The sequence below is a fragment of the Bos indicus x Bos taurus genome, chromosome 25 (assembly GCF_003369695.1).
Source record: "Bos indicus x Bos taurus breed Angus x Brahman F1 hybrid chromosome 25, Bos_hybrid_MaternalHap_v2.0, whole genome shotgun sequence".
Taxonomy (NCBI): Eukaryota; Metazoa; Chordata; class Mammalia; order Artiodactyla; family Bovidae; genus Bos; species Bos indicus x Bos taurus.
Genome location: NC_040100.1, coordinates 32892995 through 32919349, shown reverse-complemented (window position 1 = coordinate 32919349; position 26355 = coordinate 32892995). Strand labels below are relative to the sequence as shown.

Here is a 26355-nt window from a genome sequence, read left to right as displayed (position 1 = left end):
GAGACCACGGGGAGAAATCGTGTCCTTTTTATAAGCCAGCCTTGGCTGTCACACAGCATCACTTCTGCCATAGTCTACAGCCAGTTGACTGGGACCCTTGCTCTCCTCCCCTCCCCAGACCCCTCCAGCCTTCCACCCCCACCCACCCACACAGCCCAACACACACAGCAGAGTCCACTTTGGCTCCAGTCCTGTCTTTGGGGAAAGGATTTTCCCTACGGCTTCCTACCCTTCATTGGAAAATTCACGACTCGGCAGTCAACAAGGGTGAAGCACTGTGAGCTTCACCTTGCATTTTCCTCTGTCTCTGCCCCGCCGCTCTATCCTGGGAGCCGCTGCTTAGTTGAGCTGGCGTCGGGCCCTGGCCATGGCGAGCCTGGAAGGGACCTGGCAGCTTTGCTGTCTACATAGAGAACTGCCAGGTTGGCTGGTGTTGTTCACTGGAGCATGGCTTGCTCGGTCAGAAGCCCTGATTTGGGACAGCTTGGCTATTTCCTGGAGGCTGTGGGAGCTGCCTGTGCCCCATTCTGGTTGCCTGGCTCCCAGACTCTCCCCCTCTTCCCAGAGAGTAGAGTTGAGGGTCAAAAGCATCAGAGGGATTCTGATCCAGCTGTCTAGCTGGACATCCTCGCAGAAAGGTGGTGCCTTCCGCCTTAGGGGAAGCCCTCTAAGGAAGGAAGGCCCCACATGCCCTGGGGGCTAAGGGCATCCAGCCTTGTACCGGGGCATCACCCCTCACGGTGTCCCTGCACGTGTGGGATTTGTGGACTCCAGGCAACTCCCACGTGTGCAACCACAGGAAGACAGTCTCCTTCTGGTCCAGGCATCTACAGCACCCTTCAGTCAGGTGAGGTGGGCATGACCATCCCCGCTGCTTTTGATCTGTTCACGGTGACAAAATGAGATCAGAGGCTATAATTATTCACGGTGACGACTTTAAATGAGAGATGTGTGCATGCATGGGTGTTCAGTCGTGTCTGACTCCTTGTGACCCCATGGATTGTAGCCCACCAGGCTCCTCTGTCCATGGGATTTCCCAGGCAAGAGTAGTGGAGCGGGTTGCCATTTCCTCCTCCAGGGGATCTTCCCAACTCAGGGATGAAACTCATGTATTGTGCGTCTTCTACGTTGGCAGGCAGACTCTTTACCACTGTGCCACCTGGGAAGTCCTGTTTATTTTTTAAGGCATTTAAATTGTATATATATGTTGTTGTTCAGTCGCTTAGTCATGTCTCTTTTTTCAGTGTCTGACTCTTTGCGATTCCATGGACTGTAGCCTACCAGGCTCTGTTGTCCATGGGATTTCCCAGGCAGGAATATTGGAGCGGGTTGCCATTTCCTTCTCCAGGGGATCTTCCAAGCCAGAGATCCAACCCACGTCTCCTGCACTGGAAGCAGAGTCTTAACCACTGGGATGCCAGGGAAGTCTTGTCCATGCACTTTTAAACACTTGCTTTTCCCTTTAGGCTTCTCCCCCAAAGAAACGTCTCCCTCCTTCCGCTCCTTTTTCTCAAAAGTCTTCCGTTCTCACCTCTCAGCACCCTTTCTTAGAATCCCCCGAAGGCCTTTCCTCTCCCACATCTCAGTCTCCTCACCTGTAGAATGGAGCTGACCAGCCACTCCTTCTTAAACACGGTGTGTACATGAAGGTACTTTGCAAAGCATCAGGTGTTCTGCAAACTGGAGAGAATTGCTGCAAGTGGACCTGACTTCAGTCATCCGTTTGCTCTTTCCCTCACCCTCTCACTCCCCTCATCTCTAGGGAGGCTTACTGCTCAGGGGTAAGGAATTATGCAGGTTTGATTCCTGGGTTGCAAAGATCCTTCCTTGGAGAAGGAAATGGGATTTCCTGGAGTGTATTCTTGCCTGGGAAATACCATGGATAGAGGAGCCTGGTGGGCTACAGTTCATGGTGGTGCCAAGAGTCGGACACAACGTAACCACTAACCACCACCACCACACGCCCAACACACACAGGGGATCCCCACCTCCAACTTCTCTGGGATTCGGGCCTGATTTTCAGCTTGGCCATCAGGCCTTTCCCACCACACCCGAGATGGGTCCTGGCTTGTCAGAGGCTTGTGGACACCAGGAGGGGGCCCAGGTGGGACTCCCACACCAGCCCAGCTTGGATAGACCCTCCAAGCCCCACTGGATCTCCAACTGTGGAGGTCCTGACTCGTCTGCCCTTTTATCAGAGGTTCTGTGTAAGAACTCCTTTCCAAAATCTCAAAAGACAAAAAAAGAAGGGCCCCCACGGGTTGGAGTTGCATACATTTTTTAATTGAAAGAAGTTAGCCTCCTAAGTATTGCTTTTACAGGTTTATCGAAGTCAAGTATTCATACCACTCACATTTTCCAAAAATATTTCTGGCCAGAGGAGTGGCTGTCCCCACCCCTGGCACAATGTATCAGTTCTGGCAACTTGATGGCGAGCAAACAACTTGAAATGAATGAGTCCAAACCCCACCCGCAGCCCCCACGTGTTCTTTTCCTTCTGAGTCTCTCCCGGAAGCAGTCGCTGCATCTAAGCCGGGCCTCGGGACAGACCCCATAGGGCTTAGAGCTCCACTGGCATCAAACGGAGCTGGGAGTCGCTTTTGTGTATGACGTGTCCTCTCTCTCCGAAGGTTAAGTGGGGTAAGCAGATGCAGCCGGGGGTGGAAAGCAAGGAGGCTGACTCTGGCTGGGTTCATGTAAACATCCACTGAGATGGCGGAAGGTCGGAAGCCAGGGTGAGGCTGTGTGCACGACGCCGCAGGCAGGCGAGGTCTCCGGGCACCCCTGCCTCACCCTCTGGGCGGGGGCACGTGCCTTCCGGACCTTGGCTTCCATTCTCAATCTCTCTGTCCCACCGTCCTGGGCCCGGACAGGAACCTCTCTGTTGGCACGGAGCTTTCGAGGGAAGCAGGCCTGGCAAGAGGGACAAAGGGGCGTTACTAGCACTGAAGCACTGACCTGCCCCCATCCATCAAGAGGTTTGAACTTGGGGAACCACCAGGAACCTTGACCTTAGGCTGGCGCTGCTGTCCTGTAACTTTTTTTTTCCTTTTCTGGGGTGGGCCATTTTTATAGTCCTTATTGAATTTGTTACAATATTGCTTCTGTTTGATGCTTTGGGTTTTTTGGCCAGGAGGTATGTGGAGTCTTAGGACTTCCCTGGTGGCTCAGAGGTAAAGAATACGCCTGCAGTGCAAGAGATGCAGGGGAGGTGGGTTCGACCCCTGGGTCAGGAAGATCCCCTGGAGGAAGAAATGGCAATCCACTCCAGTACTCTTGCCTGGAAACCCCTACGGACAGAGGAGCCTGACAGGCTACAGACCATGGAGTCGCAGAGTTGGACAGGACTTAGCACAAATGTGGGGAATGTGGGATCTTGGCTCCCCGGCCAGGGATCGAGCCCTTACCCCCTACACTGGGAGAGGTCTTAGCCACTGGACTGCTAGGGAAGTCCCCTATGATCTTTTATTAAAAAATCTTAATGTGTCTGGTTTCTAAGGACCAGGCTGGAGAAGCAGTGCAGTTTCACCTGGGAGAGGAAGGGCTGTCTCACTCCTGGCAGAAAATCCCCAGGAGGGGCATCTCAGGAGCTGAGGAAGGAGGGGGTAGCTTGCTCAGAGTCACCTGGGGTCAGCTGGCTGACATGAGCTCCAAGGAGTGGGCAGGGCTTGGCAGCAGCTCCTACCCTACCGGGAAGATGCCTCGTCACCTACAGGAAGGCTGTGGCCACAGCCAAGCTACTCAGCAGCCCCGCCTGGCCCGTCTTCCCAGGGCACAGCATCCTCCCCACCTGGCTCTCCCCGGGTCCTCATTTCTTGCCCACCTCTCTCTCTGGGTCCAGCTGTGCCTGCAGCATCTCACATTCCCATGCCCACTCCCTTACAGCCCCCATGAGTCCTGCCCCAATTCTGAGTCTCACCACCTTTGATGCCAGCTCAGACTACTTCCGCAAACGTCATCAAGCATCACATAAAACTCAGACATTAGGAACTTCCCTGGTGGGGTTAATAAGAATTGACCGTCCAACACAAGGGACATGGATTCGATCCCTGGTTGGGGAACTAAGATTCCACATCTGCGGGACAAGTAAACCCACAAAGGCTTTGGGCAATGAAGATCCTATGTGCCCCAAGTAAGATCCGATGCAGCCAAATTAAATAAATATTAGGAAAATAATAATTTAAAAAACATATACGTTAAACACAGGTATTACTGTTCACCAGGAGTTGCTGGTATTTGGGGCAGGACAATTCTCTGACGTGGCAGGTGGGTTGTTCTGGGGTGTACGGCAGCATCTTTGCTCCCAAAGGTGACACCAAAAATGCCCGCTCACCCCATTTCCTAGGGCCACCCGAGGGGACAGAACTGCTTCTGCTGAGAACCATGAATGTCCCCACTTTCTAGGCTACGAAACAGAGGTGCAGACCTGTTTGAAGTTGGGACCTGCCTGAAGTTGCTTAACTGTGGGAGGCGAGGCTGACACGGGAATAGTGATAAAGATGGAGACAGTTAACCATCAGGGCAGGTACCATCTCCTGAGCTTCTACTCTGCACCATGAGCCCTAGGCAAAGTGTGGGTGCTGCACCCGACTTAGTCCACTCACCCTCCCGAGGCACCCTAACCTGGCAGCTTCCAGCTGCAGGGACCCGCCTCTTTGCCTGAGGCCTCTCTGCCTCCAGAGCCTGCTTGGGCTCCAGGCTGCAAGTGCAGGCAGAGCCAATATTTTTCCACAGCTGCCTTCCAACCAGTAAAGGCCAGAAAGCTGGGAATCAATATCCCATTCCCTGCGGGCTCAGGCGGAAAAGAATCCGCCTTCAATGCAGGAGACTCAGGTTCTATCCCTGGGCTGGGAAGATCTGGAGAATGGAATGACAGCACTCCAGTATTCTTGCCCGGGAAATCCCATGGACAGAGGAGCCTGGTGCGCTTCAGTCCATGGGATGACAGAGTCAGATGTGACTGAGAGCCTGACACTTTTACCCTTCCAGCTCTCATGTGGTGGCTGGAGTGACTCTGAGCTATATTCTCCATTACACTGCTTCCTACTTCCCAGAGCTCCTGAGCAGGACTGAGCCCAGGGCCGTGGAGGTGACCTGCTAGATGATACATTCCTTCCTGGTCTCACTGCCCCATTCCCCATCAGTTAATTCCTGGGCATAGCCTGCTAAGTTGCTTCAGTTGTGTCCAACTCTTTGCGGCCCTACGGACTGTAGTCCCCCAGGCTCCTCTGTCCATCGGATTCTCCAGGCAAGAATATTAGTGTGGGCTGCCGTGCCCACCTTCAGGGGACTCTTCCTGACCCAGAAGATCTGTCTTCTGCATTGACAGGTGGGTTATTTACCACTAGTGCCACCTGGGAAGACCCTGGATCACTTCCCAAATAAACAATGTGCACTGGAATTGTTTGCTCCTGGGGATTGCACACCTGAGATGGAGCATCACACAGGTCATTTCACTCAACCCTCCTAACACCCCAGGAGTTAGGTACTATTATGATTCCATTTTACAGATGAAGACACTAAGGTTCAGATGGAGTAAGAAACTTGTTTAAGGATGCTCAGCTCTCCAGGACTTTTTCCACTGGAGATTTTAAACACTACATAACCTCACGCGCCATGTATGCCAGGGCCTGACCTGGGCACTGGGGACCGAGATGAGTGTAGTCTCTGCCTTTGAAACACATCTAGGGAGCAATTGCAGCCCAAGGTAACATGCTGACCCAGGAGGAAGCACAGGGAATGGACGGAGCCGAGTCTGGGGAAAGGTGTGTATGGACACGCCAGGTAGTGGGAGGACTGGTGACCAGGTCTCAGAACCTCCTGTAGTTTGGTTTGGGGTGGAAAGGGGTTGAAGGCTGGTCATAAGTGCACGCGTGCTAAGTTAGTCAGTCGTGTCTGACTCTTTGCAACCCCATGGACCATAGCCCACCAGGCTCCTCTGTCCATGGGATTCTCCAGGCAAGAACACTGGAGTTGGCTGCCATGCCCTCCCCCAGGGATCAAACCTGCATTTGTTGTGCAATTACAGGTGGGTTCTTTACCACGAGTGCCACCTGGGAAGCCCAGCCCTGGGGGAGACACGGAGAGGTTAGCAGGGGCCACATCAGGTCAGTTTCTTGTGTCCTCGTCAGATTCATCTAGGGCTCAGCTAGGAACACATCCTTTCACTGCTCAAGAGACTGTCTGCAGCTCCCACTGATGACCCAGGACCTGGCAGGCCGGAGGGGAAGCCAGGGCTGCAACCAGCGCAGTGGAGAGCTCCAGCCTCCAGAAAAGTGTTCACGAGTTCCCCTCCCATCCCACCAGGACCCCACCTTCTGCAGACCTCCCTCCTCCATGGGGACTCTGGGGTTCCCTGTGGCGGTCAGCGTGGAGCTCCCCAGACCTCTGGCATCCAGGAAAGCAGAGCAGATTGTTTATTCCAATTCAGCATTACCAGGGCTCACTGCACTCTCTTCAAGGCAGGGGACTGAACTTGAGCCCATTTCAGAATTGGGGGGAAGGGCTGTTAGAGGACATGGAACCCCCATTTGGAACAGGGCCTCACTCCCCTCCCAATGCTCATGACTGCAAACAACCTAAGTCCCAGGCAGGCGTCAGTCTGGCTAGTGCGACTCTGTCACACGTGCTAACTTCCAGAAGGAACAGGCTCAGGTGCCAGCTCCCACTAGGATTCACTAAGGCCCTCTGTTCTCATTGTTCATCTGCAGGGTCACCTTCTATTTATGGAGAATGATGCCAGTCTTCCCTTTCTGATAGTAATACCATAAAGATCCTCTCTTTCCACATTAATTTCACTTTAAAAAGAGAGCCTCCAGTTTGAAGACAGTGACTGCATAACCCCAGTGGCTCAGATGGTAAAGAATCTGCCTGCAGTGCAGATCTGGGTTCCATCCCCGGATCAGGAAGATCCCCTGGAGAAGGGCATGGCTACCCACTCCAGTATTCTTGCCTGAAGAATCCTGTGGACAGAGGAGCCAGCGGGCTACAGTCCATGGGGTCACAAAGAGTCGGACATGACTAAAAGATTAACACTTGTGTATGTTTAACTTGTGTTAACTGCATAAATAACAGTTCAGGTAACAGCTCAGACAACGAGCAAATATGGCAAAAATTGCTGATGGTATCATATGAGGTTTGGGAGACCCTAATCTGAATTGGTCACTCCAGAGAAAGAAGGGACCCACAGAGGGCAGTGACCTGTCCTAAGTCACACAGCACACTGAAGACAGAGGTGTGGCCCCAGGCCTCTATTGGTGGGAGGATGTCCTGGCTCCTCTCATCTGTGCCACACATTGCTGCTGTTAGAGACCAACCTCCTCGTTTCTTTGACTTGCAAATCTGGTCTCACAGCAAACCAGCTGACAAATTATCAAGCACTTGTGTTCATGTTGTACTATCTGCTGCAACTCATGGCTTAGCTCATTTCTTCCTCAAAACCACCCCAGGAGGTACAGCCAAGGAGGACCATCATCCCTGAATTTCAGATGGGGCTCAGAGAGGTTAAGTTAACCAAGCAAGGTCACACAGCTCATAAGTGGCAGAGCCAGGATTTGAACCTCTGTGGTCTGACCCCATCGTCCTTCTCAGTTCCTCTTGGCACCTAGTTCATTTTTTTCCTCTGGCATCAGAAGCCCCGGGCTGAGAACATTCCGAGGCTGCAGCTTAGAGAGTCTAGGCAGTGGGTTCTCCCACCTCCTGACATCCTTAGAGCATGACCAACAATTCATCAGCTATTAGCTTTGGGTGTTTTCTCTTTCTGAAACTGTAACCTTCCCTTCCAGGCCACTCCCCAGACCTGGACAGAAGGAATGGCTGGCTGGTTTGTCATTAGAATGATAGTTGGGCACTTAATTCATCTTAAGAAGCAATGTCTCAGTCTGCTTATCTGTGGGGAGACGCTTTGAGATCTGTCTTAAAGGCGATGGTGGGGTGATGCTCTGGACGTGTTGGCAGAGGATTATTTGTGCAGTTGGGCTGTTCCACTCTCCTGCTCCTCTGGGATAGCCTAGGTGAGGTCTGGAATTGGCCAGTCTCGAGTCCTTCAGGCTCTGCCCCTTCCTAGCTGTGTGACCTCAGGCAAGTCACCTAACCTCTCTGGGCTTGTGTCCCCATCTGAAACAAACTGCTGGCTGTTTGTTACAAGGATTACATGAAATTATGTTGGTGGAATGCCTGCAATACCCAGCACACACGGCCCCTCCCCTCCATGTCCCCACCTGTTCTCAGGAAACACACAGGGTGGGAATGGGGGTCTCCTCAGTCCAGGGGGTCTTCTAAAGGGGTAACCCTTCCGTCCTTCAAAAGACCCTGCCTGCTGGGCACCCACTACCCATTCCTCCTCCACGTACCCACCAGCCAATTAAAGCCATAAAGACAGACGCCAGCGGATATGACTTGCCCAGGGTCTCCGCTGCCATCTCAGCACCAGGCCATGCACAGGAAGGCCTCTGCCGTGTCTGGTGGATGAGTGCGTGGCTGGAAGCGGGAGGGCGAAGGAGACCTCGCCTGTCTGCCTGGGTCCAGGCTCCTGGGGGAAGCCAGGGTCCTGGCTGCTTTCTCCAGAGGGTCTGGATGCTGGTTTCTGAGTTGGCGGTTGACGCCCCTCAAGCACAGGTTCTGTGGTGACTCCTCATCAGGAGCACCTCCAGCTGGCCCGCACCCCAGGCTCCATGAGGCCTTCTGAGTTCTTCCACAGTCAAGAACCACCTGAACTACTGGCCTGTTTCTCCCCGGCAAATTCCACAATTTTAAAAGCAATCTTTATGTCACCATCGTGAATGAAAAAAAACAAGACCATCTGTCATAAACAGAAAGCAACAGATACATGCTGAAAGTGAAACCATTAACTCTAGCCAGATACTCCTGGCCTGCAAAAAGGGAGCCAGGGCCGGGTTCCTCTGCCCCAAATGCAAAGCAGCAGGTGCCCAAGATGGGGCAGGACATCCACAGCCGGCCCGCACTAGGCTTCAGCGTGCTCACTGCCTCCCAGGGACGCCTGCTGACGAGGCCTCACTGGGAACACTGGGAGTGTGGCCAGGAGGCGCCATGCGGCCCCCTCACGGCGGGGTGTCTGGGCCGAGTCCCTGAACCTCCCCAAGCCTCAGTTTTCCGCCCTAATGGAGCGAATAATGAGCCCTGCCCCACCTGTTTCATGGGGTGACGCTCAGGGGAAACTGGAAATGCAGTTATTTACAACCACAGAGCTAAGGCCCCCGACAGGAAGGACTCCCAGGAATGGAGCTTGCCCCTCAGGGGGTGACTGACACTGGAACCAGGTCCCAGCCACCCCCAGGCTTGGGGCAGGGGCTGCCAGCTACGAGGATACCAGCATCACCTGGCTCCCTGGGCACCAGTTACCACCACCCTCGGACTGCTTCAGAGGCTGCCCAACAGACATGCCCTCCTCGGCAACTGGCCTCCACACAGAGGAAGGGGGCCCAAGAAAGGGGAAGGCTTCTTGGGCCAACCTGCTCTGGGTCTGACACACCACCACCACTGATGGCATCACTGGCAAGAATCAACTACGGGGCCATCACCATCTTACCTAATGTGCAAGAGCCTTTCAACTGCTTTCACAGCTCAGTCACGTCTGACTCTCTGATACCCATTGGACTGTAGCCTGCCAGGCTCCTCTGTCCAGGGGATTTTCCAGGCCAGGATACTGGAGTGGGTTGCCATCTCCTCCTCCAGGGGATCTTCCCGACCCAGGGATTGAACCCTCGTCTCTTGCATCTCCTGCACTGGCAGGCAGGAGATTTGAGCCCTTCAACAGGGGCCACTATCTTCCTCATTTTACAGAGAAGGAAACTGAGGCTTGGGGAGGTGAAGGCCCTAGTCCAGCTGGGACTTAAAAATCTGACTGAAAAGCCTCTAAGCACCAGTCTTAGGGGGTCCATGGAGATGGCCTGGGATAAACCTGAGAGACACCCAGTTAGACTGTGACTGGTTTTTGGTTCTTGGCCAATCCTTATGGTTACCTGGAGAAGAAAGTTCCACTTTGATGCTAGAGTTTATCACGTGACAGTTGCTAACTTGACTTTTTGACAAAGAGCTGGGAGCCCTGTGCCTTTAGCTGGCTTTAGTATTTGTCCAGAAGTTAATGACTTTGGCACTTAGTATTTTTATCCATGCCAAGTGATGCTGGTTTTCTCTTTTCAGTGACATAAACAGTCTTTCAAAAGTAAATTCACATGAAAAAGACATTTTAAGAAATTAAGCACTAGAACAAACATACTTCATCATAAACTGTAAAGGGAGGAACAGGAACTCTGCAGCAGAGAGAGACGGCAGGCAAGACCGTAACCAAGTGGTCAGAGCTAACATCTCCAGGAATGAGGCTGACAGACACATGTCTCCTGATAGTGTACTCAGAAGGACACATGCTCACTTCCCTGTGGTATTCCTGCCAAAAAGTACACCATCTGAAGCTAAACTCAGGAGTAAACATCAGACAATCCCAACCGAGAGACAGTCTACAAAATACCAGACTCGCATGCTTCATAAATGTCAGTGTCATGAAACACACAGACCGAGGGACTGTTCAGACTAAAGACGGCATCAGAGACATGACGGGGGATGACAAGGGCGACCTGGGATTGGCTCCTGGGCCTCAACTCCCTTCCCACCCTCCCTGTTTTTACTGTGAAAGGACACTACTGGCACAATTGATGACATCTGAATAGTCACAGCTCAGACTGGTCCTAAGAGTGTTATCAACATTCAATCTGTTGGTTTTGACAGTGGTACTGTGATGATTTAAGTAAATGCCCTCATTCTAAGGAAATACACACTGAAATATTTAGGAGTAAATGAACATATTATCTGCAATCCGGTTCAGAAAAATATTCATACATGTACACCTGTATATACACATACATGGAAGCATGTATATATATATACATGCATGTGCGCAGAGTAAGCATGTTGTACACACAAACAAGCGTGGCAAATATGAATGCATGCACTTGGTGAATTTGGGTGAAGTGTATATGGGAATTCTTTGCAACTTGTGTAATTGTGAAATTATTTCAAAATAAAGTTTAAAAGAAGTAACTCAGACCCAGGACCAAGAGAACATCTGAGGCGGGCCTGGCAGGGCCATGGAGGGGAGCTGGGAGCCCCTCTGCACCCTCCCTCAGCGCTGGGCCGGGGGCTTGGCTGTCCTGCTGGCTTTGTACCCCTGGTGCCTCACGCCCCCCTTTCCAGGCCTCAGTTTCTTTCTCTGAGACATGGGGGATGCGGCTGACTGTCCTTTTTATTGTGGCCCTGGTTTCCCAAAAGCAAACTATGCTTCCAGAAGTCCCAGGAAGGGAGGATGGCACATAAACCAGGGATACCAATGCTCAAGTTGACAGGAGCCCTCAATTCTGAGTTCAGGAAACAGAGGCAAGGGGCTGTGAGGGTTTCCCTCGGATGAAATCTCCAGTTTGCACAACTCAGGCATGAGGGAATGGGGCCCCCTTGGCATCTCAGCTGTCTTGAGACACATATGGGGGTCTTCGCCTGTCCAGTGGGGCAGCAGGCACACTTCCCAGGGGGCCTCAGGGCAGCAGAGAGCTGGAGGCAGCAGGGCCTGGGGGCGCACCCATCTTCCCACGTCACCACTTGTCTCCCTCCCACCTGGCTCCCCCGTCTGCCCTGACCCCTCCCCAGAGCTCCACCGCAGCTTCTCCCATCTGAACCTATCGTGTGCATCCCCAAGGGAGGTTTGGGTTTCCGAGCAGGGAAGCCAGATGCCCAGCCTGAGTGTTCTGCTGATGGCACAGGCCACAGACTGCCACCAAGAGACCAGGACAGGTGGGTCAGGAAGGAGCTGTGGCACCAGTCAGAACACTGATATCTGGGAAACCCTGTGATAAGCAGACCTAGTCCGCCTACCCTTAGCTCCCAACCTGGCCTCCCCCAGCTATGCTGACTCGGGCAGCAACGCTCTCCGGTCCCTCCATTTCCAGTGCAGAGAGCCTCTTCTCCCTCTGCGCCAAGACAGCGCTGGCAGGCAGAGGCTGCTTTCATCAGGAACCAGGACAAATCAATCCAGCTAAGCTGCCTCCGCAGAGGAACTGCTGGGACGTGAGGACTCTCCCCAGTGCCTGGGCCAGCTGCAGCGGCCCTCTCTCCCAGGAAGGAGCGCCTGGTCCCCAGTCCCCGCTCCTGGGCAACGAAGAATACTCGAGGAAAATCACAGCCATGGCTCTCCAGATCGGGTGGCCTTAGAGACCACGGGGCGATGGAAAAGGTCTCTTGAGGGTCCCAGGCCAGCCAGGCAGAGTGGGAAGTCTGTCTTGGTGGTCCAGACCTGGACCCGCCCAGCACTCAGGCAGCCAGACCCTTCTTGCTCATGAAAGAAGAGAAAGTGAAAGTTGCTCAGTCGTGTCCAACTCTTGGCTACCCCATGGACTACACAGTCCATGAAATTCTCTAGGCCAGAATACTGGAGTGGGTTGCCGTTTCCTTCTCCAGGGGATCTTCCCGATCCAGGGATGGAATCCAGGTCTCCGGCATTGCAGGTGGATTCTTTACCAGCTGAGTCACAAGAGAAGACTGTCCTGCTCATCGTGGGATATAAATAAGCATACTTGAGGGTACGTGCAGGTTTTTACATTCACAAGGGCCTGAGTGTACAATAACAGTCGTTAATTTTCATGTGTCACACACATAGGGAAAGGTCTAAGAGCTTTACATCTATCTCATTCAATCCTCGGAATGAAGTAGATTATGATCCTTGCTTTACAGAAGAGGAATCTGACACCTGGGGAGGTACTGTAGCATGCCCAAGGTCACAACTAGGATTGGTATTTGAACCTAGGTCAACTTGAGTCTAGGCACTTTGCGACCCCATGGACTGTAGCCTGCCAGGCTCCTCTGTCCATGGGATTTCCCAGACAAGAATACTGGAGTGAGTTGCCACTTCTTCCTCCAGGGGATCTTCCCAAACCAGGGATCAAACCTGAGTATCCTGCACTGGCAGGTGGATTCTTTACCACTGAGCCACCTGGGGAAGCCTAATACCGCCTCCTTAAATAGGTGCTCAACAAGCATTTGAGAAACTGAGTAATGTGGAAAAAAAGAGAGGGAGCAAAAATGAGTGCACCCAGTGATTTCATGCTGAGATCACCCTAGTCCCCCATGCCTGGCAAGCCCACATCCTTGGTCAGTGTTTCCTGGATCGGCCTGTGTGTAACAGGAGACTGTGTCTACATGAGAATGAGCGAGAAGGAGCAAGATTTGACTACCGGTATTCTTCTGCTTACGAAAGGGGCCAGGAGAAGAGGTGCAGTCAGATCATCTTTCATCTTTCCCACAGGCTTTTCTTGCTACTAGCCACCCCTCCCCAGCTGGAGTCTGGGCTTCTTGTCTTTGGGACCTAGGCCACCGTGGCTTGGATCTGGGACTGAGCAAGAAGGCACGCTGTGCCTGGTTCCCACCACTTCTCCAGGCACCAGTATTTCCCACAGGCCCGGGCGTCCCCACCTGCTGGAGTCAGGCCCTGTCACTTGGAAAGCTTTGCAAAGGTGTCCTTGAGATACACTTCCTGGTGTTTCTGCTCAAACAGTGTTGGCTGCAAAGTACGCCGAAGCATTTGGGCTTTGCTTTTTGGTTCAGAGAGTGCCAATGTTTTCATTTGGAATGGGAAGTGCTGCAGTTGATGTGGTGAAGAGATAAAATAAGACATTCATCACCAAGTTGCACTAACTGTAAGTCAAAGGCTTGGTTGGGGGCGGGGATTCATCTTGGGATCTCTAGGGCTTGGCAGCAGAGTGTGTGCGCATGCGTGCTCAGCGCTTCAGTCGCATCCGACTCTTTGCGATCCCATGGTCTGTAGTCCACTAGGCTCCTCTACCCATGGGATTTTCCAGGCAAAGATACTGGAGTGGGGTGCCATTTCCTCCTCCAGGGCATCTTAGCCACCCAGAGATTGAACGTGTGAGAGCAGGCAGGGCTAACATTTGTTGAATGACCCAATGAGTGAATATGCAAAGGGCCTAGAACCACGCATGGTAATATCACTGACACTCAGTACAGGTTCTGAGTGGATCCCATAGGTTCTACTCCAAAAGGCATTCTTGCTCTGTTTATGTTTCTCCATCTTCACCAACTTTGCCTCATCCAAGCCTAGATCACCTCTGGCCTGAGCAACTAACCAGTTCCTAACTGGCTTCCCAATTTCCACACTTGCCCTTATGGCTCATCCTGCCCACAATCACCAGTTATCCTTGCAAAATGTGGACCAGAATTGTGTCCTTCCCTGACTAAAACCTGAAGACTTCCCATTGCTTGTGGCCGTGGCCTCACTGACTGAGGCCCCACCCACCCCACCAAGCTCTCCTGGGGCTATTCTGTCGCACTGGCCTCCTTGCAGTTGTTGGAAGAACCAGCTTTCTCCCCCTTCACGACCTTGGCACTAGTGGGTCCCTAGGCCTGGATTGCTTTTCTCCAGATCACATGTGGCTCCTTCCGTCAATTTAGGGCTCAGCTCAAAGGTGTCACCTCTTCGGAGAGGCCTTCTTTGAACCCCCTGTCTGAAGCAGCCCATCTCCCAGTCTTGTTTCACTTCTCCAGGCATTTACTGAGCAATTACTAGATGCCACGAGCTGTTCTAAGCAAGGAAATAGTAGTGAACGCAATAGGGGATGTCGCGCCTTTCTACTGTAACTCTCAAAAATCTCACTGTCTTGTTGGGAACCTGCTTGTGTTTCTCACCAAGTGCCAAGAGGCCTGGGTCTGAGTCTGTCTTGTTCACTGTGTTCACCCAAGCACACTAGGTACTGGGGAAACATCTGTTCAAGAAAAGAACAAATCGATGGATGGATGGCAGGCAGGCCGCCCAAATGGATAGGTATGCAGAGCAGCTGACACACGCTCCACCGGGCACTTGGCTCTTGCTAAGGTCTCCCTGAGCTCAAATAAAGCTTTCTTCGAAGAAATCTCACTGTCAGCCCCCCAGGTTGACACTGCTAGTATGTTCTGCCCACTGCTAGTGTGTCCTGCATCACCCTCTGACTATGGTCATCTAGGCTAAGACAGGCAAGAGGAAGGGGTAAACGCAGCATGCTTAGGGTGAGTGGCATTAATACCCGTTTTCCAAAAGGAGCCCCTGCCCACCACCTCAGTGTCCCCTGCCACTGCCACTCAGGACAGTGCCTAGCACACCCAGCTGAAGGGCTCAGTTGAGAAATTCCTGCACGTCCCCTGAACCCTCACCAGAGCCTCTCTCATCTAGGCCTGCTGCCTCTCTTCCCGGCCGTGACTTTGGCCACGTCTTCCTCCTTGCTGGATCTTCATTTCCCTCCCACCAACACACAAGGTGGGGCCGGACACAGCTTTCTGGTGGCAGCCCAGAGGCAGGGCTTTAACACCTCAGTGCAAGGATCCTGTAGTTCCTTCTCCTGCTGGTCCCCAAGCCCCTTGAGTTTGCCTTGCAAACACAGCAGGCAAAGCCACCGCAGCACCAAGCCCCAGCTGGCCTCCTCTGTGAAAGCAGCCTGCGAAACTGGCAGCCCCTGCAGATTCAAGCTGCAGAACTGATGAGCTGGGGCGCCCTGAAACCTGACTCCAAAACGGGAGCCTAGCCAACGCCAAAGGAAGTACAGGGTTCTTTGCTGAAGGAGGTTTCTCCTCTCACAGCATCAGCCGGGAACCCTTGCTCTAAATCCCCACCCAGTCCTCCAAGGGGCCATAGGACAAAGGTGATCAGTGTCTGGCTTCCTCCCTCTTTTAACACTGCAAGTCTTCATCTTTCCAGGACTAGTGGAAATCCCCCAAAAGGCAAGGTCACCATCGATGCAGGCTAAGGATTGGCGGGGTGGGGGTGGGTAGGAGTTGACAGGCCTGCCTCAAATGGACTTGGGTGCAAAAGCTTTCTCCCTAAGCTGTGAAGTTGCTACTATGGCTAACCAGGAAGCCACTTGCGTCCTGCGTCCCTTCCCTTCTTCAACAGCTGTCACCTTCGCTAGGGGAAGCCTTCCAGCCCTGACTAAGGGCCTAAGAAAAATCCAGCCGTTCCCGTCATCCAAACAGACCAGGACTGAGAAATCAGAGGCCTGGGGGAGGGGTGTGTGTCCGGCTTGGGCTGCCTCCCTCTTCCTCGCCAGCGCCCCAGCCCGCCCTCATCCTGCGCAGAGAGGGCACTTACAGGCCTCGGAGGCCGGAGTGGGCCTCGTCCCGGGGGTCCCATCCCTGGCCAGGTGGTGCCCTCAATCAACAGCAGCTGCATGACCTGGGCCCCGGTCCGGGCCGACGGTTGCGGGTCGTGGGGAGAGCGGCGTGGGGGAAGGCAGCCGAGACTACTCCAAGTAACCATCGAAGACGTCGAGCTCCGAGTCGGCGTCGTAGAGGCCCGAGCCGGGGTCGGAGAGCACGCCGAGGTCCACGAGCGCCTGGTCCATGTCCTCGGGCAGGAAGACGAGGCCCACGTTGAGGACGATGTACTCCATGAGGAAGGCGTAGTACAGGATCAGCACGTTGACGAAGAACAGGCCCACGTAGAACATAGAGGGCAGGAGCGGCGGCGGCACGGAGGGGACCAGGGGGCCCAGAGCGTCCAGGTGGGCCGCGACCCGGGCGCCGGGCATGCAGCGGGCGGCGAGGGCGGCGGGCGGCGGCGGCGGCCCGGCGATCCCGGCGAGCTCAGCCGCTGCGGCGCCCGGGCGGCCGGCGCGGGGGCAGCTCAGCCATCCAGGGGCTCCCCGGGGCTGGCCCAGGCGGCCCTGAGCCCCGGCGGCGTGCCCTCAAGAGATGTGCGTCGGTCCCTGCGGACGCGCCCCGGCCCCTGAGAGGTGCCAGGCGGGTCACCCCACCCGCAGAGGAGGCCACACCGCACTGTCGACCCTTCCAGCGGTCAGGCTGGGCCCCCCACCCCCTCCCCGAAGTGGCCGGCGGCTGCCCGGGGCTCCTCCGATACTCCCGGCTCCCGCTCGCTGGCCCTCGAGGCGCCTGCGGGGACCCTCCCCACCGCGACTCAGCGTCAAGGGCCAGTCCCGGCGACGGTCTCCTCAGCCGCTCCCGGCCGTTCCTTGATCCAGCCCGGCGACCGCGAAGGCGATGCGCCCATGGCTGCGGCCGCCGCGTAGCTCTCCAGGTCGCATTCCGAGCACCGCCTCCGGAGCAGCCCCGCGCTCATTGGCTCGCCGCCCCCATCCCCGCGCTCATTGGCTCGTCACCCCCTCCCCGGGCTCACTGGCTCGTCGCCTCCCCATCCCCTGCGCTCATTGGCTCGCTCGACGCCTGTGCTCATTGGCCCGAGACTTCCGGGGGCGGATACTGCCTCGCTCCTCCCCTCCAGGCGCCGGCTTCTGAGTCGCTTTCGCGATTCAGGACTCAGGGAAGATCTCGAATCCAATTCGCTCTGCGGTTCCGCGACAGAGTAGGGAGAGGGTAAAGACTCAGAACACGATTACAACCGAGAAGTATCCTAAGGCTACAAAAGCTGAAGATTTGAAATCGTGAGCTTCATCAGCACCCTGCTGGACTTGAGTATTGGCACCACGCCTTTTTGGGACTCAGTTTATCTGTTGAAAAAGGAGGCAGGGTGGGGGTCGGGGACACTGGACCTCACCAGTGAAAATTTTGGCCTTTCCGAAAGTGGCAGTTTTCCACGGTGGGGAAGATCAATCGGCGCCCGGTTCGACTCTGCAGATTCTGGCTGCTGGAAGATCCACCCCTCGGCGGGGCGGGGCGGCGGGAATCTGCATAATAAAATTCAGGGACAGCTGAGTAAAGAAACTTCCCAGCAGGTCAGACCTCCAGTCGTAGGGTTGCTTCTTGTTTTTATTTTGTAAAACGTGTTTTACAGCAATAATAACGAACGTGGTTAAACATTCAAACAACCAAGAAGTTCACAGAAAAGTGAGTCTCTTCAACTTGCTGATTCCCCTCCTCGGGGGCACCCCTTGTACATCCTTCAGGAGACTGACTGACCTTGCCCAAAGTGCCTCCCAAAGCGGTTTCAACCAGACTTTTAAATCTCAGGCCTCCCTGAGCTGGGTGCTTTACATGCATTGCTTAATTGGAACCAGCTGGGGGAAGTGCAGTATGTTACCCATTTTTACAGACTAGGAAACTGAGGCCCAGAGAAACAGAAGGACCCTAGAAGCTGCTGGGCCTGTATATGTTTTGAGGCCAGAACTTGCCCTTTTTTCTCCATGGCTCTCTCATACCCCTTTAAATGAATTATAGAGCAAACCATTAATCCTCCAACTGCTGAAGGTGAAACAAACCTTCATTCATTCACTCTGATATTTGTTGAACACCTATTATGTGGCAAACCTTGTGCTAGGTATTGGGGAGAACACTGGCCCTTAGCCCAATTTTGTCCTGAGCACAGTTAATGGGACACAGTAGACCTTAAATAACTGTGAGGGATAGAAAAGGGTGAATGGTGAACAGGGCAGTATCGCCTCCATGCAATTTCCCACTTCCAATCCAGGAGAGAAATTTAGATACATCTTCTGGCCTGGTGTAAGAAGTTGGGTGTTTCCTTATTTTTTAAAATGTGGATGTTTTGGAAATGGCATGGATTTGGGGTGAAGACCAGAGAAATCCACTGAAAGAACAGGACGTTCAGTTTTGGTACACTGTTGCTCGAAGGCCTTTCAATATTTATTTTTTAACTCAAGTAGAAAAAAAGACTGTGAAGGACAAACCAGGCTGTTAACGGTTTGGTGAAGTTTTGTTTCTTGGGGCATAAAATTAAGGGCGCCTGTGTTTGAATCCTGGGTCTGCCATGTATTAATTATATGATCTTGGGTAAGTTAACCCCACTGTGATTCAAATTCCTCTTGGGTAAAAAGGGGATAATAAAGGTTCTCATACGGTTGTTGTGAGAATTAACAATATGTGTAAAGAGCTTACGGCAGTGGCACACAGCATACGCTAAGGAACAGCTATTCTTATTCTTATCATAAAGGTGAAAGTGAAAGTGAAGTCGCTCAGTCGTGTCCGACTCTTTGCGACCCCATGGACTGTAGCCTACCAGGCTTCTCCCTCCATGGGATTCTCCAGGCAAGAGTACCGGAGTGGGTTGCCATTTCCTTCGCCAGGGATCTTCCCGACCCAGAGATCGAACCCGGGTCTTCCGCATTCCAGGCAGACGCTTTAACCTCTGAGCCACCAGGGAAGCCCGTCATAAAGGTAATAATTGCTAATACCGTGGTAACTTTCATTCACCTATCTTCACAGATACATTTCTCAGGGCTCCTCCCACCCCTAAGATACTGCGGACTCCCCTCCTCTCGCCCCGCCTCTTTTCCAAGGCCCCGGGCCCGCGGTTGCGTGATGCACGTCGGGCTTTGTAGTTCCTTCGCAGAGTCCCGTCCACGGGGGCCTCGCGAGCGAACTGCATTTCCCAGCATTCCTCGCGGCAGCCGGCCGTAAAGCGCGGCGGTCGAACGGCCGGTTCCGGCTGAATGTCAGTGCGGGGCTGTGGGCCGGGGAGGAAGGTGGTTGGCGGTGTCTCCACCACCCGCGCCTCTGCCTCCTCTGCTTGTGCCGCCGCCACGGGCGCCCAGCCGGTCGGCCGCTCGGGCATGAGACCGTGAGGCGAACGACTGGCCGGGACCACCGAGATGTTTGGCCGCTCGCGGAGCTGGGTGGGCGGGGGCCATGGCAAGTCTTCGCGCAACATCCACTCCCTGGACCACCTCAAGTGAGTGTATTGGGGCAGGAGGGGAGGCCGCGGGGCGGGAGCTGGGGTTGGGGGCGCGTAGACCCCGACCGGAGGCGCTGGGAAGGGTGAAAGCGGAGGCGGAGGGCCGAGGGAGGCGCTCGGGGAAGGCTGTGCGCTGGTTAAGAGCTATGGCTCTGGACATACGGCGCCCGGCTTCGAACCCCGACCTCGTAGCTCCTCTCTTATGTGACCTTGGGCAAGTCGCTCCGCTTCTCAGAGTCTCAGTATTACAGATGCAGATTTCAGTTGGATGCAGACCTTGTTCTCGCCGGGGCTGGACGATGAGCACCAAGCTTCCCCGGGGCGGTATTTCTTAGGCTGGACCTCTTAAGGGGTCAGAGGTCTGGATCCTGGAGCCAGACAGATGTGGGTTTGAATTTAAGTGCGTGAATTTAGGCCTCAGTTTCTTCAGTTGTAAAATGACTATAGTGACAGCACCTGCTTTCTACGATTGTTTTGAGGGTAGGGTTAGAAAATGTACATAAAGGTGGAAGCTTCTACCAGTGCTCAGTAAAGGACAAAAATTAAAAAAAAAAAAATCCTAACTAGTTTCTTAGGGGAGTATGAAGAGTTAGAAGTAGAACTCACGGGGAGGTAGGTGGCAAGGTGGATCTGGGAAGCAAGAGTACACAGAGTGGCTACATTCAGATCCCGATTTCATCATTGAATGGCTGTGTGACCTTGGCCAAATTGCTTCACCTTTCTGAGACTCTGATTCCTCAACTGCAAATAGGGATGGTGAACACTGTGCAAAGATTCCGTAATGTTGTGCGTGTAAAGAGATTGAGCCAGCGTCTCTTATACAGTAGGCAGCTAATAATGGTAGCTGTGTTGATCAGTGGGGCAAGCCCTTCCCAGACATCCCTACCTAAAGTGCTTCCCTTGCCCCAGTTCCTTTCTGTTAGATCTTTCTCTTGATTTCATTCATTTGATTCATCTCCACTACCTGCAATTATCCTTTGTGTTTTTACCACTTTGTGTCTGTTACTAAGCTGGTACTTCCAGGAGGGCTTGTTTTGCTCACAAGCTGTATTCCCAACATCTAGCTGTGTGCCTGGCACCCAATAGAATCTTGACGGATGCTTAAAGAAAGAGAAAAATGAATGAATGGGGAGAGGTGCAGAGCATACAGGCAGAGATTAGGATTTTTTAAGGTTGGTGGGGAGGGTTAATGGAAAATAGGGGTTTCCCTGGTGGCTCAGATGGTAAACAATTTGCTTGCAATGCAGGAGACCCAGGTGTGACTCCTGGGTGGGGAAGATACCCTGGAGAAGGAAATGGCAACCCACTGTAGTATTCTCGCCTGGGGAATCCCCATGGACAGAGGAGCCTGGCGGGCTACAGTCCATGGGGTCGAGAAGAGTCAGACACGACTGGGCGCACGTGCACAAGCGATGCCGTAATTCTCAGCTGTGCCTTTCTAGCAGGGAGCAGGCACTTAATAAATATTTGTAGGTCTCAAAGAGTGGGAGTCAGGAGGAGTCATTACGTAGCGAGGAATGGGTTTGTGGGGTTGGGATGAAAGAGGCCATGGGGAGGAGAGAGGCCAAGGACAAAGATGGGGCTGTGTAGGGAGGCAGGAATCTTAGATGGGAGGGCAGCTGGACGGGAAAGGGAGAGGCTTAAGGATTTCAGGAATTTAGGCGCTGGGTGGATGAGGCTGAGAAGGGGTGGAGGGTTATCTAAGGGAGGTTGGGCATGCTGCCAGCACACAGGTGCCTGCAGGCTCTCACCTAACTCTGCCTGACTTGAGCCCTTTTAAATTACTTTGGTGATTATCGAAGGCATGTTCAGTGCCAGGTGCTTGTTAAGGACTTCCTGTGTGTTATTTCCTTTAGTCCTCACAAGTCTTATGAGTTGTTGGAAGTATTATTGTTTGCATTTTCTAGAGTGGAAACTAAGGTCCGAAGATGTTAAGTCACTTACCCAAGGTGACAACAGCTGAAAAGCGTCAAAGCCAGGATTTGACTTCAGGGTTTGCACTCATTATGCTGTCTTTTTGAGTAAAAATCCTAAAAGTTAGTTTGGGAAGACTTTCAACCTGGCTGAATCTCACTGCCCAATGGGGCATCTTGGCAGTCTAGCCAACCAGGGAATGATAAAGGATTCGGGTTCCTTTGAAGTATCCTGGGAACTGCCCAGGTTCATTGTTTAGGTCACAGCACCTGTGGGGTGCTTTTTGGAAACCTGAGTTGCCTGCCCTGGATCAGCAGATCAGCTTAATCCATATTATAGCCTGAAGAACCTACCGATCTATGTATTGGAGGGGAGCTTAGAAGATCCCAAAATGACCTGGGAAAGAATGCTATAAACAGTGCCATAAGCAGCACTTGGGCACAGAACAGCCCATTTCCCGAGGAAGCTCTCAGGCTGGTGGGGAAGACAGCCAGTGACTGTGGTTTGACAAGTGTGGGGGTCGCTGTGGGTTCAGGGCTCTGGGGGAATCCTTCTTGGGTGCTCTCTGGGGGAGGCAGCCAGAGTAGAGCAGTCAGGGACAAGCAGGAGCCCCACGTGGAGCTGCAGGATGTGGGAGGGGGGCTCTGGGGTATCTGGAGTGTGGAGGTGGGGCTGCAGTTACAGGACACAAGGCTAGAGGCAGAACAAGGCTTCATCTGATACACAGGGTAACAAACCATCCTGGGTGCCTGGACTGAGGGATTTCCCAGGACGTGGCCCTTTCGGTGCTAAGGCCAGGAAAGTCCTCGGCAACCAGTACGAATTGGTCACTCCACAGGTGACAGTTCCTAATGCGCTCTTGCCCTGACCTGGGGCAGTGCGGGTAGAGAGATTAAAATATTGAAATGAATTCAGAAGGACAGTTTGGGGAGGGGGCACACAAAGCATCTGGGAACAGGCTTCCTTTTTTTTTTTAATGTTTATTTTTTACTGTGCTGGGTCTTCGTTGCTGCATGGGCTTTTCTCTAGCTGCGGTGACTGGGGGCTACTCTCTAGTTTCGGTGCACGGGCTTCTCATTGCGGTGGCCTCTCTCCTTGTGGAGCACGGGCTCTGGGGTGCTGGCCCAGTAGCTTCAGGCTCTAGGGCACGCAGGCTTCAGTAGCTGTGACGCACAGGCTCTGTAGTTGCGGCTTGAGGGCTCTGGAATGCGGGCTCAGGAGTTGTGGTGCAGGAGCTTAGTTGCCCCGTGGCATGTGGGATCTTCCCAGGCAGATTCTTAGCCACTGTGCCACCAGGGAAGCCCTCCCCCGCCCCCTTTTTAAAATAGACTTTACTTTTAAGAGAAGTTTGAAATATACAGAACAATTTAGACGATAGTACAGAGATCTGGAAACCTTTTCTGAACCACATTATTCATAACATTCCTAGCTTTCAAACTGGAAAACAAATTTTTCTTGTAAGATAGGGTTTTACTTCTGCTAAATAGTGGGAAGCTGTGTACTGTGGTCTTTGTCTACTGAATGGAGTTAGTGGTTTAGTTGAGGCAGATTGAAATAGTAAGAAGTGGTTTGCTGCACATCATGGGTGGTTTATCGGCCAGACCAATGGCAAGGCTATCACATGGACGAGCAGAACGTTGGCTGATGGAGATGTCTGATCGATACTGAGGCATCCCCTTCACTAGGGACTGCGAGTCCACAAACGGCTGGAACTTTCTTGTTGTTGGGTTGGGTCATTGCCTTAACTTTGATCTCCTTTGGGTCTGGGTTAAGATTCTTGGTTGCAAATGATGGAAGCCCCGCTGAAATCACCTTCAGCCCCAAATGGATCTGATTGACTCTTGCCACTGAACACACTGTCCTAGCTAAGCTGTGGCTGAGTCTGGGTGTTCAGACGAAGTTGTCAGTATGTGCTTCTTCCCACCTCTCGTCTCTGCTTTCTTCTCGGTTGGTGTCATTCTCAGAATGCTCCATTACATCCAATCAGCTTAGCAACCCCTGCGAAAAAGCAAGCTTCTTTTCTTAATGCTTCTGGCAGAAGTCTGGAAGTGAGTATCGTTGCACCGACCTGGGGTCTCGTGCCTGTCCCTGAGTCAGTCACTGTGGCGGGGGCATGGGTGCTCTACTAGGCCCTTCCCTGGAGTCAGAGTGGCATCAGCTCCTTCCAGGCTAGGGGGCAGAGAATGAGAGAAAGGGATGGTTCAGCACCGGCAAATGAAGAAGAGGAGTGGACGCCCAGCAGGCAGACGTTCACCTGCTCTTGGTATGTTCAACTTTCCCTAAGATCGTGCTGGTTATTTTCAGAGCTCAGGGCACTGTATAGCCAGATTCATTTTCTCAGAATATCATACTCATCGTATCACTCTTTGAGGCACCTGTTTTGTCACGTCTAAAGTTCCTCCAGGCCTTCTGAGTGCTCCAGGCTCCGTGCCCACCTGTCCAGCTTGGGAGCATAGATGGAGACCCTCTAACCCCGGCTGGCGAGCCAGGAGCATCCTCAGTAGGCAGACAGCGGTTTACGTGGAGATGTGAAGGATGAGCGGTTGTTCCAGGCAGTCAGGGGCTGGAAGTGGGGATGCTGCAGGCAGAGGATGCGGCGTCTGGGAAGCCTGCAGCGGGGAGGCAGGCTGTTAGGTAAGGGGAGCAGTCAGGGCAAGAGTGGGTGGAGGACCTGAGTGCAGAGCTGTGGGACGGGAGAGGCCACAGAGCCCAGGTCCTGCTGAGGAATCTGGACACCAGGCTGAGAGCAAGCGGGGAGCCGCGTGCTCTGGTCTGGCCCGAGTTTGGAGGCCAAGCTGGAGGGGCGCCCCCTCAGGACGCCTGCTGTCTCCTATTGACAGTCAGTGAGGGTAGCACGGCCATAACCCAGGGATGTTTCTCGGGACTTTTCACGCTGACGGCTCTTCTCTCACTCACTCTTACACACCCCTCACCTGTCTGCACCTGTGCTCTCTCCCATGCCTGTCAGTAGGACTCTGCACTAGTACTGCCACGCCCTGGGTTCAGTCCCTGATCAGGGAACTCACAGTGAGCCACGTGGCACAACCGTGAAAAAAGGAACCCCCACAGATCTCACTAATTCCTCCGTAACAGTCGCTCTGATGACTTCAGCCGACAAGACGTTCCCGCCCTCTGACTTCTCCTGCTCTCGCCTCCGCTGTCCTACTCAGCACGACATTATGTGAGCTTCTCATCGCCAAAGGTTCGACCAGCTGGAGGTGCTCTGGGTGCTTCAGGCTGGATGTCAGATCTCAGCTGTGAGTTAGATCCCCAGCACGCCTGGCCGGGGTTCCTCAGGCGTGTCCTTTCACGGTGGAAAATGATGTTGAATATGTGTGTGTTTGTTTCTCCCAAATTTGACTGTGAGCCTCAGGGGGACAGAGACCTGGGCGGCTTGTTCCCCAGGGGAGTTGTCAGATGCCAGGACAGGGCCTGGCACACAGTAAAAGATCAGCAGGGGTTTGTCATAGGATGTACAAGAGGCAAATGCTGGCCTGCCTCCTCTTTTTTTTTTTTTTTTAATTAATTAATTAATTTTAATTGGAGGCTAATTACTTTATAATATTGTGGTGGTTTTGCCATACATTGACATGAATCAGCCACGGGTGTACATGTGACCCCCCACCCCATCCCAAACCCCCCTCCCACTCCCTCCCCATCCCATCCCTCAGGGTTATCCAAGTGTACCAGCTTTGAGTGCCCTGCTTCATGCATTGAACTTGGACTGGTCATGGATTTCACATATGGTAATATACATGTTTCAATGCTATTCTCTTAAATCATCACACCCTCGCCTTCCCCCACAGAGTCCAAAAGTCTGTTCTTTACATCTGTGTCTCTTTTGCTGTCTCATGTATAGGGTCATCGTTACCATCTTTCTAAATTCCATTTATATGTGTTAATATACTGTATTGGTGTTTCTCTTTCTGACTTAGTTCACTCTGTATAATAGGCTCAAGTTTCATCCACCTCATTAGAACTGATTCAAATGTGTTCTTTTTAATGGCTGAGTAATACTCCATTGTGTATATGTACCACAGCTTTCTTATCCATTCATCTGCTGATGGACATCTAGGTTCCTTCCATGTCCTCACTATTGTAAACAGTGCTGTGATGAACATTGGGGTACACGTGTCTCTTTCAGTTCTGGTTTCCTCGGTGTGTATGCCCAGCAGTGGGATTGCTGGGTCGTGTGGCAGATGACACCACCCTTATGGCAGAAAGTGAAGAGGAACTGAAAAGCCTGTTGATGAAAGTGAAAGGGGAGAGTGAAAAAGTTGGCTTAAAGCTCAACATTCAGAAAACTAAAATCATGGCATCTGGCCCCATCACTTCATGGCAGATAGATGGGGAAACAGTGGAAACAGTGTCAGACTTTATTTTGGGGGGCTCCAAAATCACTGCAGATGGTGATTGCAGCCATGAAATTAAAAGACACTTACTCCTTGGAAGGAAAGTGATGACCAACCTAGATAGCATATTCAAAAGCAGAGATATTACTTTGCCAACAAAGGTCCATCTAGTCAAGGCTGTGGTTTTTCCAGTGGTCATGTATGGATGTGAGAGTTGGACTACAGAGAAAGCTGAGCACCAAAGATTTGATGCTTTTGAACTGTGGTGTTGGAGAAGACTCTTAAGAGTCCCTTGGACTGCAAGGAGATCCAACCAGTCCATCCTAAAGGAGATCAGTCCTGGGTGTTCTTTGGAAGGACTAATGCTGAAGCTGAAACTCCAATACTTTGGCCACCTCATGCAAAGAGTTGACTCATGTGAAAAGACCCTGATGCTGGGAG

At 52.9% G+C, this 26355-nt stretch overlaps 2 protein-coding genes across 6 annotated transcripts in view; one reads left to right on the top strand and one right to left on the bottom strand.

The window, feature by feature from the left end:
- Positions 1-2261: 2261 nt before the first annotated feature.
- Positions 2262-16837, bottom strand: DEXI (Dexi homolog). Its single transcript, XM_027526912.1, has 2 exons — positions 16136-16837; positions 2262-2913 (listed from the first exon to the last, which is right to left on the bottom strand). Exon 1 carries the CDS (start codon positions 16572-16574, stop codon positions 16287-16289), a length of 288 nt encoding a protein of 95 aa, XP_027382713.1. The 5' UTR covers positions 16575-16837; the 3' UTR covers positions 2262-2913; positions 16136-16286.
- A 2559-nt stretch (positions 16838-19396) lies between these two features.
- Positions 19397-26355, top strand: part of CLEC16A (C-type lectin domain containing 16A) — a 234178-nt gene continuing 227219 nt past the window's right edge. For 3 of the 5 annotated variants that reach the window (XM_027526430.1, XM_027526428.1, XM_027526427.1), the window contains exon 1: positions 19398-19645. In XM_027526430.1, coding sequence (XP_027382231.1) covers positions 19566-19645 — 80 coding nt within the window. In that variant the 5' untranslated portion in view covers positions 19398-19565. Of the gene's footprint in view, positions 19646-26355 lie in introns of all 5 variants that reach the window. The other 2 variants (XM_027526429.1, XM_027526431.1) reach the window with 1 other exon arrangement.

Bases quoted from the DNA above. Each gene is read 5' to 3' on its own strand.
- DEXI (XM_027526912.1), bottom strand. From the start codon at position 16,574: ATGCCCGGCGCCCGGGTCGCGGCCCACCTGGACGCTCTGGGCCCCCTG.